The sequence below is a fragment of the Tripterygium wilfordii genome, chromosome 12, assembly GCF_013401445.1.
Source record: "Tripterygium wilfordii isolate XIE 37 chromosome 12, ASM1340144v1, whole genome shotgun sequence".
In the NCBI taxonomy this organism is placed as follows: Eukaryota; Viridiplantae; Streptophyta; class Magnoliopsida; order Celastrales; family Celastraceae; genus Tripterygium; species Tripterygium wilfordii.
The window spans coordinates 6,104,279-6,121,309 of record NC_052243.1 but is presented as its reverse complement, the minus strand read 5'-3'; the positions used below and the strand labels follow the sequence as shown (position 1 = coordinate 6,121,309).

The 17,031-nt window shown below is 38.6% G+C and overlaps 1 protein-coding gene and 1 non-coding gene across 2 annotated transcripts; one reads left to right on the top strand and one right to left on the bottom strand.

Annotated features, from left to right (window-relative positions):
• Window positions 1-13,563: 13,563 nt before the first annotated feature.
• LOC120010509 lies at window positions 13,564-14,343 on the bottom strand. Its single transcript, XM_038861300.1, has one exon. The coding sequence runs from the start codon at window positions 14,341-14,343 to the stop codon at window positions 13,564-13,566; it is 780 nt and encodes a 259-aa protein (XP_038717228.1).
• Window positions 14,344-15,167: 824 nt separating this feature from the next.
• On the top strand, window positions 15,168-15,274 carry LOC120011605. Its single transcript, XR_005471058.1, has one exon. It is a non-coding gene; the product is annotated as a small nucleolar RNA R71 (small nucleolar RNA).
• The last annotated feature ends 1,757 nt before the right edge of the window (window positions 15,275-17,031 follow it).

Here is a 17,031-nt window from a genome sequence, read left to right as displayed (position 1 = left end):
CAACAAGAAGAGTTTCTCTATGGTGGCAGATTTGAAGAGCCACAGAGTTTTGTTCGATTTTAGATCAGTTTGAGTATCAGATTGGCGGCGAAGATCAAGGTTGGCGACGAAGCTTTGACAAAGAAGATCAGTGTTTGCGAGGTTCTCTGAGTTTTGATGTTAGTGTTTAGCTTTGGGTCTTTCCAGAAAGGATTCATGTCTATCATAGGAGATCCTATGAAACATATCATTTTAGTTAATGATGCGGTGCATATATCAGTTGTTTTGAAGCTGGTTTGAAGTGCACCATTTCATAATCAAATATCTTTATAAAACTTAGTTATTTCCACCTTGGAAATTATTTTTCACATGGAACACTTGCTTTAACGGAGCAAGTTGACTCATCGAAATTGCTCAATTATACCTAGATAACTTAATTGACATAAATTAAAGTGTTGGTGACCAATTTAAAATAATTTTATTGTCAGTGGCCAAATTGCAACACTAACCATCTTTCAATGATCAATTGTTATATTAACCCAACCAAAGGGTTTGTCCCATCCAAATTTTTTTAGGGCTCGGTCAAGGGTAATTCTGCCCATTGGCCAAGTATGGGATTATTAGATAGGAGCGGATCATATAAATAATGAAAACTACTTGAAAGTATAACTCAATAAACCAAATTATATATGTTGTAGATATGTCAAGGATAAGCCATACCTGTACAAATGAAGACAGTGGCGGAGCAAGACTTGGCAGTGGGTGAGGGCAAATTTGAAGACAAAAAAAATTTGACTTAAAGCTATAATAAATTCTTGACAAAAGAGTAATCTACACACAACATGTAACAAAAATACGAAGTTATCATCTCATTTTCTTCTCTAATCTCCCTTTTCCAGTAACACAAGGTTCATATACAAGGGAATAATAATATAACTGTATTTCCTAATTCCTAGGATAAAGGTAAAAGACATACAACGTGCCGAAAGCTTCGTCAAAACTCAAAAAGAACCGATTGAATATTGAACTTTTAGTTTTAGCCTTTTAGGTATTTGACAAAGGGAAAAGACAAAATAGAGATATATGACGCAATTTCATCAATAAAAGAACTCTTGATAGTTGGGTATTTGAAAAAACCTAAACACTAAAGACAAAAGAGAACTATAAGTGTCAAAATAGAACTACTTGCCCCCACTCTGCCAGGGTTGCCTCTGCCCCTGAATGAAAAGGAATTTTCACCAACACGCTAGCTGCTCTTGTTACTTGTGTTATTGTTATTTGATGTTTGATGATGTGCTGCAATGTTGCTCAGTTTGTTGACGTATTAGATGGTTGAACCAGGTCCTTCGGATGTTGTTAGTGTTGGGCTTTGTTTATCTATAAGGTGAGCAAACTCTATATGCTAAGAGGTCCCTCGAGGTGTGTTCCTCGGGAAAAAACACTCCGATGCTTAAGTTAGAACATGAGAAAACTGTGAATTTAGAACTCATAGTTTGAGATTCTCAGGAATGTAGTGAAAGCAGTGAATTGTGTGCGTAAATTATACTTTATGGGCATGCCTTTTAACAATGGTTGAATGAGTCCTACTCTATTGTGGTGTGCGTTCCCTGTTTCAAGGAGGTTTTAGCTTTACTAGGAAGCAAACTCTCTTGTTCTTCAAATTGGAGAAGGATTTCTCCTAGGGAGTTTTATTATTTTTTGGACTTTGTGTGACCTTTTTAGTTTTCTAAGATATCTCTGCTAGATATTATGAGGTACATGATCCAAGTTATCTAGATGTTATCGAGGTGTGATAGTGAAGGACTCTTCTTCTCAGGTTTGACCAAGGTAACCTTTGTAGGTAATATACCGAGTTACTTTTTATGAGGTATTTCTTTGGGTAAGTTCAGTGTCCATTTGGACAACCACATGTCTATTGTTGAGTGGAGGATGTTTTGGTATTATTATATGTCCCATAGACCTATATATTTTGAATTTTTTTAGTTGGGTGGAGGTTTGCATTTAGTGTTCTTACGGTTGTCAAAATGAGACTCAAATATGAGATGGATGGCTCGGATCTGAGAATGTAAAAAGTCTCACAATCTCGCCTGTTGATCAAATCTAAGTCTTACCTATAAATAGTGAAGAGTTGTCATTTTCACTCTTTACAAATTTTGACTCTAGAGCCTCAAGCTATCTCAATTTTCTTAGCAACAAGCTTTTCGAGCAATTATTTTCTTTTAAGATATTTTTCAAGATGTCTTCTTTTTCTCAAATATATGAAAGTATTCTCGAGGATTCGAGGACTTTTGCCTCGACTGAATCTTTTAAGGGTTCCTCTTCCTTTGGGAATCCTTTTTCTCTTATGGGACCAAGGATGTGCCCATTGAAATAACATATCTTGATAATCCTCATCCCAAATCTCAAGAAGGGGGAACGAAGATGGTATCTCAGAGCTGAAAGATTTTGACTGTAGGTTTACAGAGGAAGAGATAGAGAGCTTTAGGAGACTTGTTAGAATACCTTGGTCCTGTAGGCCCACTTTTGCTGAGGAATCCCCCGTTCAATCCTCGTAGAGGGAGTTTGTCATTTATTCTCCGCACATCAGTATGATGCTAAGACTCCTTTTCTAGCTGCCTTGACTAGTTTTTTCCATCGTATTGACATTTGTTTGGCTTGTTTATCTTCAAATTCTTGGATTTTTTGGTTGTTCCTCTATGATCGAGAAAATATTTTTTTTTTTGTTTTGTTGTCCAACATCTTCTTTCTTATTTTCACCTAACCGAGGGTAGCCATTTAGCCTTTCGTACCAGCTGGAGTCTTCCTAAGTTTAATAAGTTTCTTTGTCTGCTAGAGCTATTGTCACAGAGATGGACTTATACATAGATTTCAAAAGAATTTTCACTAAACTCTCTGTGCCTCCGAGTTGTATGCTAGTGAATTCACTAAGGCTTCTCATTTCGACAAAGCTGCCCTAGGGTAGAATGGTTTCTCTCACTCCAACAATAATTTCTTATGTTTACTTTCTCGAAGATTTTAACTTAGTTTTTATTTTTCTTCCAGATATGGCCAGCGTAAATGAGTGCTTGAACATGCAGAGTGGCCCCCACGTGTGACAAAGAGGAAGGCTCAAAGGTCTATTGATGAAGTTGGCACGAACAAGAAGGCTAAGGTGACAAGAAGAGCAATGCATCTGCACGAGCTATGGCCATAATGGATGCTCTGAGGTCCTCAGCTTTGGAGTTTTCTCTTTCATATATTTTTGAGAAGCAAACCGTTCTCTTTCATCAGCTCCTCTTCCTTAGAGGAAAGCCACTATGCATTTCTGATGTACATGTCCCACTATGTATTTTCGATATACTTTCTCACCTTTCCCCATTGCCACCGTTAAGCTTTGGTGTAGCAACCCCGATCATGCATACAAAAATGTCTACTTGAAATATGTAGCATAACATGCCTTACATTCATCCGTATCACTTACTCACAAAAATCATGTTATGTAGAGTTTCACGAGTCACAACCGCACGGGTCCTTATCCTGTATGTCGTAGTAAACTGTGTCTGAAATGTAGTGCATATGTTCATGTCCCCTATTTATCCATGTGGAAAAGGTAGAGTATCATATCACTCGTTCATCACATACTTCTTCATCCAGTCATATTCTTAACATATATCGCACCCCCCTCACATTAAGGTTTCGCCTTCACTTGGAAGCCATATACAGTCTCTCCATAAAGTGGTACAAGCTGTGAGCGGAATATCAGTCTGACCGACCCTCAAACCCCCCTTTGTTTTACTTTTTTCATGTACATTTATACTATAAATGCTCTTGTAGTTTTATTTGCTAACTGTGATAGTACTCGAAACTTTTTTCTCTCTCAAATGGTAATTGTCTGACTCGGACAGACGTCATGGGATGCTTAACACCTTCCCCGCACGTAACAGGTTCCTCAAATCCTAGTGAGTCCCTATTGTTGTATGAAACCTTGCCTTAATAATCAAACGTCCAATTATGTTCATAAATATCAACTAATGGCGACTTCAAAGGTACTCACGAGCATCATAACGACACTTATGAGTGTGTACCCCTACTTCGTGACCACTTTAGAAGTGTAACTACTTCGAGAGTTGGAAAGAGCATATTCTCCAGAGAAGCCATATAATGGGGATGAGAATGTTTTCGAATTATCCTTGGAGATATTTATCACCTTGAAGGCATTATAAAAAAAATATTTTAGCTACACTTCCATTAATGATCAAAATCTTTTTCACTCTATAGTTGACTGTGATAATCTCGACCACTAACGCATCATCATGAGAAATATGTAGGCTATCTGTGTCCTTCTCGGTGAAGGTGATAACTTCGTCATCCATCTCTACTTCTTTCTTTTGTCATCAACTTGGTGGATTTTTCTGTCGTAAGCTCTTCTTCCTGAAAAAATTTCTCCTCCTGATGCTAGTCCACTGATTATCACATTGATGGTTTAGCAGTGACATAGATTTGCTCACGAGGTGAGTCATCTTCCCTCTTCTCTGGGTATCGTTCTTCTTCTCGATCATCGTTCATGTCTTTTCTTCTCTTCTCATCCCTTGCACTAGTAAAATTCTTGAGGTAGCCTTGTTGGATGAGGCCCTGTATATCATCTTTAAGATGTCAACATTCATTCATGTCAAGAATCGATCCTTGGTGGAACTTACGCATTTGTCACTAATTTTCTTGTCAGATTTTATTTTCATCTTCGGGTGCTACTTAAGGAGATCACTATCCAATATTCCCATGAAAACCTTCCTCACATAGGTGTTTAGGAGACGTTAGTTATTGTATCAAGAACATTGTGTTTTGTCGAACTTCTATACGTCTTTTGAGGTACGGTTCTTATCGTTGGTTGCTCTATCTCGGTTGTTAGAGGTTCTTTTCTTCATCGTGGACCCAATCGGCGAGTTAGTGACATAATGTGCTTCCCCATAGTTTCGTCTGCGTAGATGTATTTTTCAACGCGTGCCAAAAGCTCTCCTATATCTTGAGGTGGTTTTTTCGAATGTGTGTGCTTTAGAGTTTCTTGTCAAACTGACCAGATAAGGGTCATAACCGTAATTGAAATTTATGGGTTGGGCACTTCTAGCACTCTTGGTTGAATCAAGTGATGAATGCTCGAAGTGACTCGTCATTTCTTTGCATGATGTTCGCCAAGGTGATATTCATATTTCTCAATTTTTTAGCGCTGGCAAAGTGAGTAATGAACATGTGGGACAATTCTCCGAAGTTGGAGATGATTCTCTGAGGAAGACAAAGAAACCATTTTCTCGCCATTCCAATAAGAGAGACAAAAGAAACCTTGCAACATTCCTTCTCGGCTACTTCTTGAAATTCCATTATAGTTTTGAAACTTATGACGTGATAAACCAGGTCACCCTTTCCTTGGTAATTTTTAATAGTCTATACATTGAAGGTTTTAGGCATCTTGATATTCTGTGCCTCAGGTGCCAACAGTGTTAGCGTTTTAACCCATGCAGTATCGTGAAGTGGACCCTTCTTTAGTGCGGCAATTTTTCAATCCATCACAACTTCAATATGTTCACTCTCCTCTCATTGGTATGAGTAGGGTGATTTCTCGATTATGATGTCTGGACACCTCAGCGTGAGAGTGTTGTGCAACATCCTTGTTTATGTTGGTCGGGATGGGAGTAGCCTCTTGTAGTTGTGGTGACTGACTAATGTCAAGCCTCTGAGAGAGGTTTTGCATTTGTTGAAGTAGCAGAGCAAATTGTTTCAAGTGACGGGAACGTTTTGATGCTCGAGATTAGCAATTGGCAGATTTGATTGCTTAGGATTTCAACTTAATGATATTTTTGATGTACGCGATCATCACCTTGGGAACCACTGACCCTTGAATTGTTGATTTCTCTGGTATTTCTAGTTTGGACCATAATTAATTTGGAAAGTTACGTTCTTCCCATACACTGCACCACTTTGATGACATGTAAATCTTGCTCAGTTTACTGATGCATCTAAATGGTCAAACTAAGTTCTTTGAATGCTCCTGGTGTTAGGCTTCGCTTCTCTGTAAGGTGAGCAAAACGTAGACTAAAAGGTCCCCCAAGGTACATTCCTCTAGTAAAGACGCTTTGATACTTAATTTAGAATGTGAGGAAACTAGGGATTGAAAACTCGTAGTTCGGGCTTTCAAATATGTAGTGAAAAAATTGAATTGTGTGTGTAAATTATATCTAATAGAGGTAGCATTTATAGTGGTTTAATGAATCCTACTCCGTTTTTGGAATGTGTTCTTTGTTTCAATAAGGTTTTAGTTTCACTAGGAAACAAATTGTCTTGCTCTTCAAATTGGAGAAGGATTTATCATTGGGAGTTGTACTCCTTTTTGGACTCTGTGTGACCTTCCTAGTTTATCTGAGATAGCCCTGTCGGATATTCAGAGGTACATGATCCAAGATATTTGGACATTACCCAAGTGTGATAGTGAAGTGCTCTTCTTCTCGGGTCTGCCAGAGGTAACCTTTGTAGGTAATATACCGAGTTGTTGTGTTCGAGGTATTTCTTCGAGTAAGTTGGGTTTTTTTTTACCACCACGTGTCCATTGTATAATGAAGGGTATTTTGGTATTATTAGTTTAATACAATTTATAGTTGTAAGAATCTTTAGAGGTTTTAATAAAATAAAAAGTCTATATATTTACATCTATATCTTTAATTATAACAGGGGATAATTCCAAGCCGGTACTAATTACTATACTTTTGACTATAAAAGTCCACCCCAAAAACTCTTTTCTTTAAAACTACCCGCTAATAGGTCAATTACATTTATACCCTTTTCTATTTTCTTCTTCCTAGCTCCCCGCAAAAATATACACAATTTCTCTCTCTCTCTCTCTCCTCCATGTTTTCTTCATCTTGAGGTTGGTCTCCAACCTCAATTGAATCCCACATCACCATGAATCCACTCTAACGTTCCTTCACCACATACGATAGTCCGTTTGGCTGGAAAGCCGCAGCCATTGTGTAGAAAAAGTCTCAAATCCAGACGATTTCAGTGACGGTTCACTATACCACTATCGTCGTTAGACTCCCCTAACTAAGACACACAATGCCCAGTCATATTTCGTCCAAACGGCCACTGAAAAGGGAGACCCAAAGTTGGTCCATTTTGCTCGTGTAATGTTACTGTTTGAAACAGTAACATGATGATGTTACTTTTTCAAACAGTAACATAGACATTTAAAAGTCCATCTACATTGTATAATGCTAATATTTTTATTGTATAATTTCACAATTTCAAAACATAGAGGATTAAAAAATAAGTCAAATTATTTGATTCTATAATGTTACATTTTCAAAACAGTAGCATTGAAACTATGACATTATAACTATACGATCTCATATATGAACTCATTACATCTCATCTTACGATCTCATATCTCATATTACATATGGCATCTAAGAATATGAAGATGAAAATGAATAAAAATAAGAAGAATAAGAAAACGAAGAAGATGATGGTGGAGGTGCGACAGTGGAGATAGAGACGGACGATGGCAGTGGTAGAGGTGGACGGTGGCAATGGTAGAGATGGAGGTAGACGGTGGCCATGGTGAAAATTGGGGGGGGGGGATTTCTTAAATCTAGGTATTCCTAGATCTATTTCTATTGAAGAATGATGACAAATATGATAATATGAAATTATTAGTTTTTTAAAAGAGGCACCTATGTGGAAAAAAGATTTTTAAGTGGACCTAAGTGTCCAATAGTTGTCAAAGTGGTACTTATATGACATTTGCTATTATAACAACCATTTTACACGAATTTAGGACTTGTTTGGTATCACTTCCAAAAATTATCAAAACAAAAACAAAAACAAAAAACAAATATATAAAATGTAAAATGTAAAATGTAAAACATAAAACATAAATTTGACTACCTGTTTGGTTGCGTGTTGATTCACAGAAAAAGTCAGCGCCTGAAACCCAGCTCGGGACCAAAGCCTGGTCTGGGAAAGACCCTGACATAAAGCCCGACCAGGAATAGACAGGAGTATGAAGCCCAGCCTGGCACAGTCTAGAACACGAAGCCCAAACCTAGACCAACCCTGACCCTAAGCCCGGCCTAAGACCAATCCCTACCCGATATCGATTCGGGCCCAAAGCCTAATCAAGATTGACCCAGACCCTGAAGCCTGCCTCGGGATAGACTCGGGCCAGAAGCTTGACCCGAGCCCAAAGCCCGCTCCCTAGACCAACCTCAGCCGAGTCTAAAACCCAACCCAGGATCGACCAGGGCCCGAAGACAATCCTAGGACAGACTTGAGCTTGAAGCCCTGCCCGAGATCGACTCAGGCAAGAAGCCATGGCTCGAAGACTGTCACAGGACAAACCCAACCTGATGCCTGACTAGGGATCGACCCCGGCCAGTAGCTCGGCTTAGGATGGACTTGAGCCCGAAAGCCGACTTGGGCCCGAAGCCTGACTCGAGACCGACCCTGGCAAGAAGTTGGGCCAGGGACAAACCCATCCCTGAAACCTGGGTCAGACCCAAGCCAAAAATGAGAAAGTGAGAGAAGGGTCGGCATGCATGTCGTGCCAGAGAGAAAGGGGGTCGTCGTGTGTGTGATGTTTTAAAAACTTTTCAAACTTTTTTTTTGCGTTTTTTAAATTTTCTGAAAATTTGTTGTAGGTTTTCATGATAACGAAAATAAAAAATACAAACAAACACTTTTTTTTTTCTATTTTTTGAAAGCCAAAACAAAAACCAGTAGTGATAGCAAAGAGGCCTAAATTCTTGAATCAATTACTCAAAGAATGTTGACTGAGAAAAGGTCACGAGTAATATAAATGCTATGGTTAAGAAATATCTAAATATCTCATAATAAGTGGTGGAGTAGAATATATGGTGAGTTTAATTTTTTAGAAACCACTACCGATCTTGTCTTATAAATTCATAGCTCTCTTATACACAAAATCTTCTTAGAGACTTTTTATTTGCAATTTTCCCAAAAAAATTTCAAGTGGTACAACGTATTAGTAGAACTTCTACCTTCTAATTTGTGTAAGTTAGTGAGGTACATCATGTGTTTCAAAGCACAATCTGCCTCGGTACACACCATATTTTTTCTTTTTTTTTTATTTCCAGCTTAACCTTTGAATTTCTACAAGATTATCTTAACATAGCTCAAGCTACAAGGTAGGTTCAGAACAGGGCAAGCTGGATAAGTTGAGGGTAATGAAAGAAAAGGCTTAAGTGTTTGGTTTCAATAGGGTAAACGGCGCACACAAAAGGTAATTAATTCAAAAGGTATAACAAGGGTAAGACACACATAGCCTAACTTCATCTTTCAGGGTTCATTCAACTCAAAAGCAAAGGCAAGCATCATGATATCTGTATAGAGATTAGTTCTTTAGTATCCAATGCAAGGACTAGTGAGATCAATCTAAAAGACGAAGTTGAGAGTGTTTAAGAATAGAAATAACAATGCATCTCTCAGAAAAAATCAGTATAGGCTCAAAAATCTCACAAGGTAGTCTCCACTATTTTTCCACAGTTCATTCTGCTATGGCATCCTTGTCCACCAAGATATTAAGAGCACAACACAATTAAATGAATCATCTATGATGCAATCCCTACGTGACACTCTCTCAGTCAAAGATTATTGATCAATGCACAACATATACATCTCCATTAGTAAGCAAAAGTAGCACTTCAAATCAAGGTTTCAAAAACAGTTTTTTTTTTTTTTTTTTACTAACTCTAAACATTTCCCACACCCCCAAACCGAAACTAAACAATAAGAGAAAAGAAACATATCTCAGATTTCATCAACAAGTAAAACTGAAAACTGAAAAGAAATTAACTATTAGAAATTAAAACTGAAAAGAAAAGAAAAGAAAAGTTAGTAATATCTTGTTTCTATACTTAGTTACATATCTCTTGTATAAAGATGTACTATGGTGATATTGCAAAATACACAGAAATTATCCAAGTTCTTCAGTCTTCTATGTGCTCCAACAAGGTATTTTGTATATCCGTGTATTTTTTTGTTGGATCTAGATGTTCAAAAATATTATAGTTGATACTGTTAGAGCATGACTTAATATACTCTGGTTTACTTTCTTTGGTATGTATTTAATTGTACAGCTGTCAACCTCTAAATGATCCCTCTCTAGGGTTTCTCATTGTATACTCAGTATAAATGAAAATATACATCACTATCTCAACAGGTGTGAACAGTTTACTGCTGAGAAGTGTTCCAGCAAACCTAGCACTATTGATTGTGTTTGATACAGCTTGAGTGTAGCCTTCTTCTCCCTTGTTGGGTTGCCTCCCAAGTAGCGCTTGAGTTAACGTCTTCAGCCAGACGGCACCACAAATCATGCACTAACATCAGGGTCGCGGAGAGGTACATTTTCCACCAACCGCTCTGTGACCAACTCAAGGTATGGCTTAAGCCGATGCCCATTCACCTTAAAAATGCTCCCTGTTTTTGGATTCTGAATTTCAACTGCACCATGAGAGAAAACATTAGTAACAACAAATGGTCCACACCAACGAGAGCGAATTTTACCCGGAAACAACTTAAGTCGCGAATCAAAGAGAAGGACTTTCTAGTTAACTTCAAAGGTCTTCTTGGCAATTAGCTTATCATGAAACGCCTTCGTCTTCTCCTTGTAAATTTGAGAATTCTCATATGCTTCAGACCTTAACTCGTCAAGTTCGTTCAACTGAAGACGTCTATGATCACCCGCCAACCTCATATCAAAATTGAACTTCTTGACGGCCCAATAAGCACGGTGTTCAAGCTCCACCGGAAGATGGCATGACTTCCCATATAATAACCGAAAAGGACTCATGCCAATGGGGGTCTTGTAGGCAGTTCTATATGCCCATAAAGCATCGTCCAACCTATCACTCCAATCTTTTCGGTTTGTATTGACGGTTCTTTCTAGAATGTGTTTAATCTCGCTATTCGAAACTTCTGCTTGACCATTCGTTTGAGGGTGGTATGGTGTAGACACTTTGTGAGTGATATTATACTTCTTCAACAAAGCTTCAAAGGATCTATTACAAAAATGAGTGCCTCCATTGCTGACAATAGCTCGAGGCGTACCAAACCTTGAAAAGATTTTAGCTCGAAGAAAACTGAGGACAACTTTAGAATCATTAGTCCGAGTGGCCTGTGCCTCCACCCACTTAGAAACATAATCTACAGCGAGAAGTATATCAAGGAATCCATGAGAAGAAGGAAAGGGACCCATGAAATCAATGCCCCAAACATCAAAGATTTCAACAATATTGAATGGGTTTAGTGGCATTTGATTTCTTGGGCCAATATTACATGTCCTTTGACAACGATCACAAGTCTTACAAAAATGATATGCATCCTTGAACAATGATGGCCAATAAAAACCACTCTCAAGTACTTTAAGAGCTGTCCTCTTAGCTCCATAGTGGCCTCCACATGCATAAGAGTGACAAAAAGTTAGAATAGAATCAAACTCACTTTCGGGTACACACCTTCTTATCACTTGATCCGGGCATTGGTTCCATAAATATGGATCATCCCACACATAGTACTTTGCCATCGTGACAAGTCTATCCTTTTGTGCTCTAGTGAAGTCCGCCGGAATCTTCTTGGTAACAACATAATTGATGATATCCGCATACCAAGGATCCGCAACCTGCATAGCAAAGATTTGTTCATTAGGAAATTGTTCTTGTAAGGGTAAAACCTCACCTTCCCAAGTTTGAGTATGTGTCATGCGGCTGAGATGATCCGCCACAACATTCTCACACCCCTTCTTGTCTTTGATTTCAGTATCAAACTCTTGAAGCAAGAGCATCCATCGAATTAGTCTGGGCTTAGCATCCTTTTTTGTGAGAAGATATTTTAATGCTGCATGATCAGAAAAAACAATCACTTTAGTGCCTATAAGATATGATCGAAATTTATCTAAAGCGAAAACAACAGTAAGTAGCTCCTTCTCTGTGGTGGTATAATTGACTTGAGCCTCATTGAGAGTCCGAGATGCATAGTAGATAACGTGGGGCAACTTGTTTACTCGTTGTCACAAAACAGCGCCCACCGCGTAGTCACTTGCATCACACATTAATTCAAAGGGAAGGCTCCAATCTGGTGGCATAATGATAGGGGCTGTCGTTAACATTCCCTTAAGCTTGTCAAACGCCACTTTGTATTCTTCATTGAACTCAAATTCCACTTCTTTTTGGAGTAGGCGGCAAAGAGGCCTTGTAATCTTTGAGAAATCCTTGATGAAGCGCCGATAGAAACCTGCATGACCAAGAAAAGAACGAACCTCCCTCACACATGTAGGGGGTGGTAAAGAACGAACAAGATCTATCTTTGCTTTATCAACTTCAATACCCCTAGGAGATATAATATGGCCTAAAACTATGCCTTGTGTTACCATGAAGTGACACTTCTCCCAATTAAGTACAAGGTGAGTTTCTTGACAACGTTTTAAAACAAGTGACAAATTATGAAGACAATGGTCAAAAGAATTACCGAAAACTGAAAAATCATCCATGAATACCTCAATAATTTTTTCGACCATGTCAGAAAATATGCTCATCATACAACGTTGAAATGTGGCAGGCGCGTTGCATAAACCGAAAGGCATCCTCCTATATGCAAATGTTCCGAAGGGGCAAGTGAATGTCGTCTTCTCTTGATCTTCCGGAGCTATGGCAATTTGGTTGTAGCCCGAGTAGCCATCCAAGAAACAATAATATGCATGACCTGCAAGACACTCAAGCATCTGATCAATAAAAGGTAAAGGAAAGTGATCCTTACGAGTAGTATTGTTGAGCTTGCGATAGTCGATGCACACTCTCCAGCCCGTTTGCAAACGTTGAGGCACTAGTTCATTGTCCTTGTTCTTCACAATTGTTATTCCAGATCATTTGGGCACAACTTGTACATGACTCACCCATTTACTATCAGAGATAGGGTATATCATACCGGCATCAAGAAGTTTGAGAACTTCTTTCTTTACCACTTCCATCATAGGAGGATTCAATCGACGTTGGGATTCTCTTGTAGGTTTTGATCCTTCCTCAAGAAGTATTCTATGCATGCATGTGGTTGGGCTTATGCCCTTGATATCTGCTATACTCCAACCATGTTGTTCTATGCTCTCTGAGAACTAGAATCAGCTTATCTTCATCCTCTACCGAAAGGTTAGCTGAGATAAAAACTGGTAGTGTCTCATTGTCTCCCAAGTACGCATATTGTAGATGGTCCGGTAGCTGTTTAAGCTCCAATTTTGGTGCCTCAATCACAGAAGGTACAAGTTTTTCATTAGAACTTGGAAGAGAAATAAAAGGAGAATAATACTTACCTTGTATCCGTGGCAAAGCTTCAAGGGCAGCCACCAAACTCTCCAATTCTTCACACCAAATAGCTTCTTGATTGGTCATTGTGATGGCTGATTGTTGGCATGGTAACAAACCCAATTCCAGCACAGTTTTTAAAGAGTCATCACCCATGCTTGTATTGAATGTATCCTGCACCAAATAATCAAAAGTATCAATGGAAAAACAAGATTGATCATCACAAGGATACCTCATTGCTTCAAAAATTCTAAAGCCAATTTTTTTCTCCTTGAATTTCCATGGACAAGGTTCCTTCATAGACATCAATCTTGGTAAGCGCAGTTCTCATGAAGGGCCGGCCAAGTATGAGGGGTAAGGAGACTGGCATAACAGCTTCTTCCATCTCCAACACAAAGAAGTTGGCCGGAAAGATCAATTCATTCACACGTACCAAAACATCTTCCAACAAACCTCTTGGTCGTCTAAGTGATCTATCCGCAAGTTGAATAGCCACACTAGTCTCTTGGAGCTCACCTAGATCAAGTGCTTCATAAACAGAAAAAGGCATTAAATTTATAGAAGCACCTATATCAAGTAAGGCTTTTTGAAACCTTTTTTCACCGATGGTACACGGTATGGTAAAGCTTCCATGGTCTTTCAATTTGGGAGGTAGTTTACAGTGGAGCACAGCTGACACCTCCTCACTCAGAGCTACTGTTTCATGTTCTTCAAATCTCCTCTTGTTAGTGCAAAGCTCCTTAAGAAATTTCGCATACTTGGGAATCTGTTTTATAGCATCCAAGAGAGGGATGTTTACTTGGACCTTACGAAAGGTATCCAAGATATCTTTTTCGTGTTGCTCCTTCTTGGTTTTCATGAACCTGCGAGGGAAAGGAATGGGCACAGTATATGAATTTGAAGCATTGGTTACCTGATGGTCGGTTGTTTGCTTCTCCTCAATATTTTTTTCCATCTCCTTTTGCCCAAAAATTGTGTCTCTTTTGTCCTCCTCCTCTACCACATCATTCTTTCCTTTGTTATTCAACATTGGCTTGTCCAGAATGTGCTTTCCACTCCTCAAAGTCACAGCTACTGCTTGTTCAGGGTTTACTCCTTTAGGATTAATTTCGGTTTGGCTAGGGAGTTTACCCGGTTCCCTTTGAGAAAGAACATCACAACTTGACTCATTTGTCTCTCAAGGTTCTCTATAGCCTTATCTTGCTTTTGGAAACGATTATCCGCTTTCTGTATAAAGGAATTAGTGTTATCAACCATAGTCATAACCAAATCTTCAAGTGACTTACTAGGTGCACGTTGCAAAAGTGCTGGAGGATTCATAGCTCGAGCTATCTGTCCTTGGCTCGAGCCTTGAGGTGCAGTAATTGCTTGATGGACGTTGTCATTGTTACTCCATCTTAAGTTTGGATGGTCATGCCAACCTGGATTATGAGTATTGGAGTAAGGGTTATACCTTGACCTTTGTGCCGCATAGTTAGCTTGTTCCAGCTCTGTAGAATACATGTGACAAGTTTCAGTTGTATGATCAATATTGAAACATTTAGCACATACCTCACTTTGAGTAGCTTGTCTTATTGGGAGTATGGTCTTCATTAGCATGTCTAATTTATTTTCAATAGCTGTTATTTGTGAGGAAGATCCATCTCGAACATTTACTTCATAAACACTCCTACTCCTTGATCCTTGTCTTCCTCCAGTAGAGAATTGCTGAGAATTTTCACTTAAGGTCTCAAATATTTGAAAGCCTCATTACTTGTTTTATTCATGAAAGCTCCCCCACATGCTGAGTCCACTAAGACTTCGTTGGCATCGTTCAAGCCTTCATAAAAGGATTGAGCTTGGTCATCTTTGGAAAAACCATGATGAGGACACTTGCGAAGCAACTCATTAAAATGCACCCACGCTTCATGAAAAGAATCTCCATCTTTCTGCCGGAAGGCATTTATCTCCTTTCTCAATTGCCTTGTTTTCTGAGCAGGGAAATACTTTGTGATGAACTTGGTGGCCAGCTGATCCCATGTGGTAATAGATCCTGCTGGCAAGGAATTTAACCACCACTTAGCATCATCCTTTAGAGAAAAGGGAAAAAGAATTAACTTGAGTCCCTCGGCATTTAGGTGTTGGATGTTCTATGTCCTACATAGATCATAGAATTCCCGAAGGTGCATGTTTGGATCCTCCATCGACTTTCCATAAAAGTGTGGTACAGAATTGATCAATTGAGGAGATATGCTATATGTAGATGCTGCAGTAGGAGTAAAGGCAATGCATGATGGCTGAGCTAGATTTTTGCGTTATCCTCAAAAATATGCTGCTCTTCCTCTTCGTCCGAACTAGATCGTGGATTTCGTAATTCGGCGTTGGGCTGCTTCTTTACGATGTAGACGAGCAGTGCGTTCAATCTCTGGATTGTAAACAAGGTCCTTTCCTTGAGAACTTCGAGTGTGCATACACTGAAAAGAGAAACAAAAAGAAAATCAATTTGCAATTAAATAAAACAATCTCCGGCGACACGGCGCCAAAAATTGTTCAGCTATTTTTGAAAACCAATATAGGTACTAAAAAATAACTCAATTTAATCCTTGCAACTTAAGAAAAACATTGTTGAGTATAGTGAGAAGCAAGGGTATCTCCCTCAGAGGATTGGAATATAACTGCAAATCAATTCTAATTGTGATTCGAGCTAAACAGTATTGTGACTCGAGCTACACGACTAACTTAGAATAATCAATAAGAAGTAGGAAACGTTTTTTATTCTTATAAGAGAAAGAGTCAAGGGAAAGCTATCCACCAATAACAATCATGTATTGCTGCAATCTTCAACTGTAATTCTTGATTCATGAATGACGATGTTTAAGATAAAACAATGGCATGTTGATTTTATCTTATTGCTTTCTCTTAATTAGTATGTCAAGTGCATGGCATGTACTCCTTAACTTAGTTCTTAAGATGCAATCTAGAATGGCATGTTCATAGATTCAACATTCAAGAATCATTAAGCACAAAGAAAGCAATTCACATGAATATGAGCTATCTTATTCACAAGATGTGGCATGCATCTTACATAACCTAGAAATCAATTCACATGAATATGAACTATCTTATTCATTGGCTACTTGAGACTTTATGAAGATATGGGCGATCAATCATATTGTCCTAGCAATAGAATCCTAAAACATGTATCTAAGCGTGCACTCAAAGAAACATATCTCAGATTTCATCAACAAGTAATATAGTGAAAAGATTTTCATTCGATCTCAAGAAATAAGATTAAAGATTAACGAAGCATCAATACAATCATGTTCGGGCTTCAACCAGCCCCTTAACTGAAGGAAAACTAGCCACTCATCATCTGTTTTGAACACTCAAACACATAAGAGAAAGAGACAACCAAGTAGTAGATCTCTGCTTGCTTGCTGCCGGTTTCACCTTCTCTTTGTGTTCTCTGTTCGTTCTTTCCTTCGTCCGTGTGTTCTTCGATGACTTTTACATCCCTTTTATAGTTTCACAATAGGGCACAACTGAGACTTTTGAGACCAAATAGGAATTAAGTCCAATTAACATAAGGAAGTGATTTTCCTAATTGATACAGAACTCGACTTTCAATACACTTCTCCTTATGAAAACTGAACTTAATTGACTGAGAGAGTTGTCATTGACTTCTAACACAAGATTCGAGTGCCCCGTAATCTCCCAAGATTTGTTTCGTGTCTTGAGT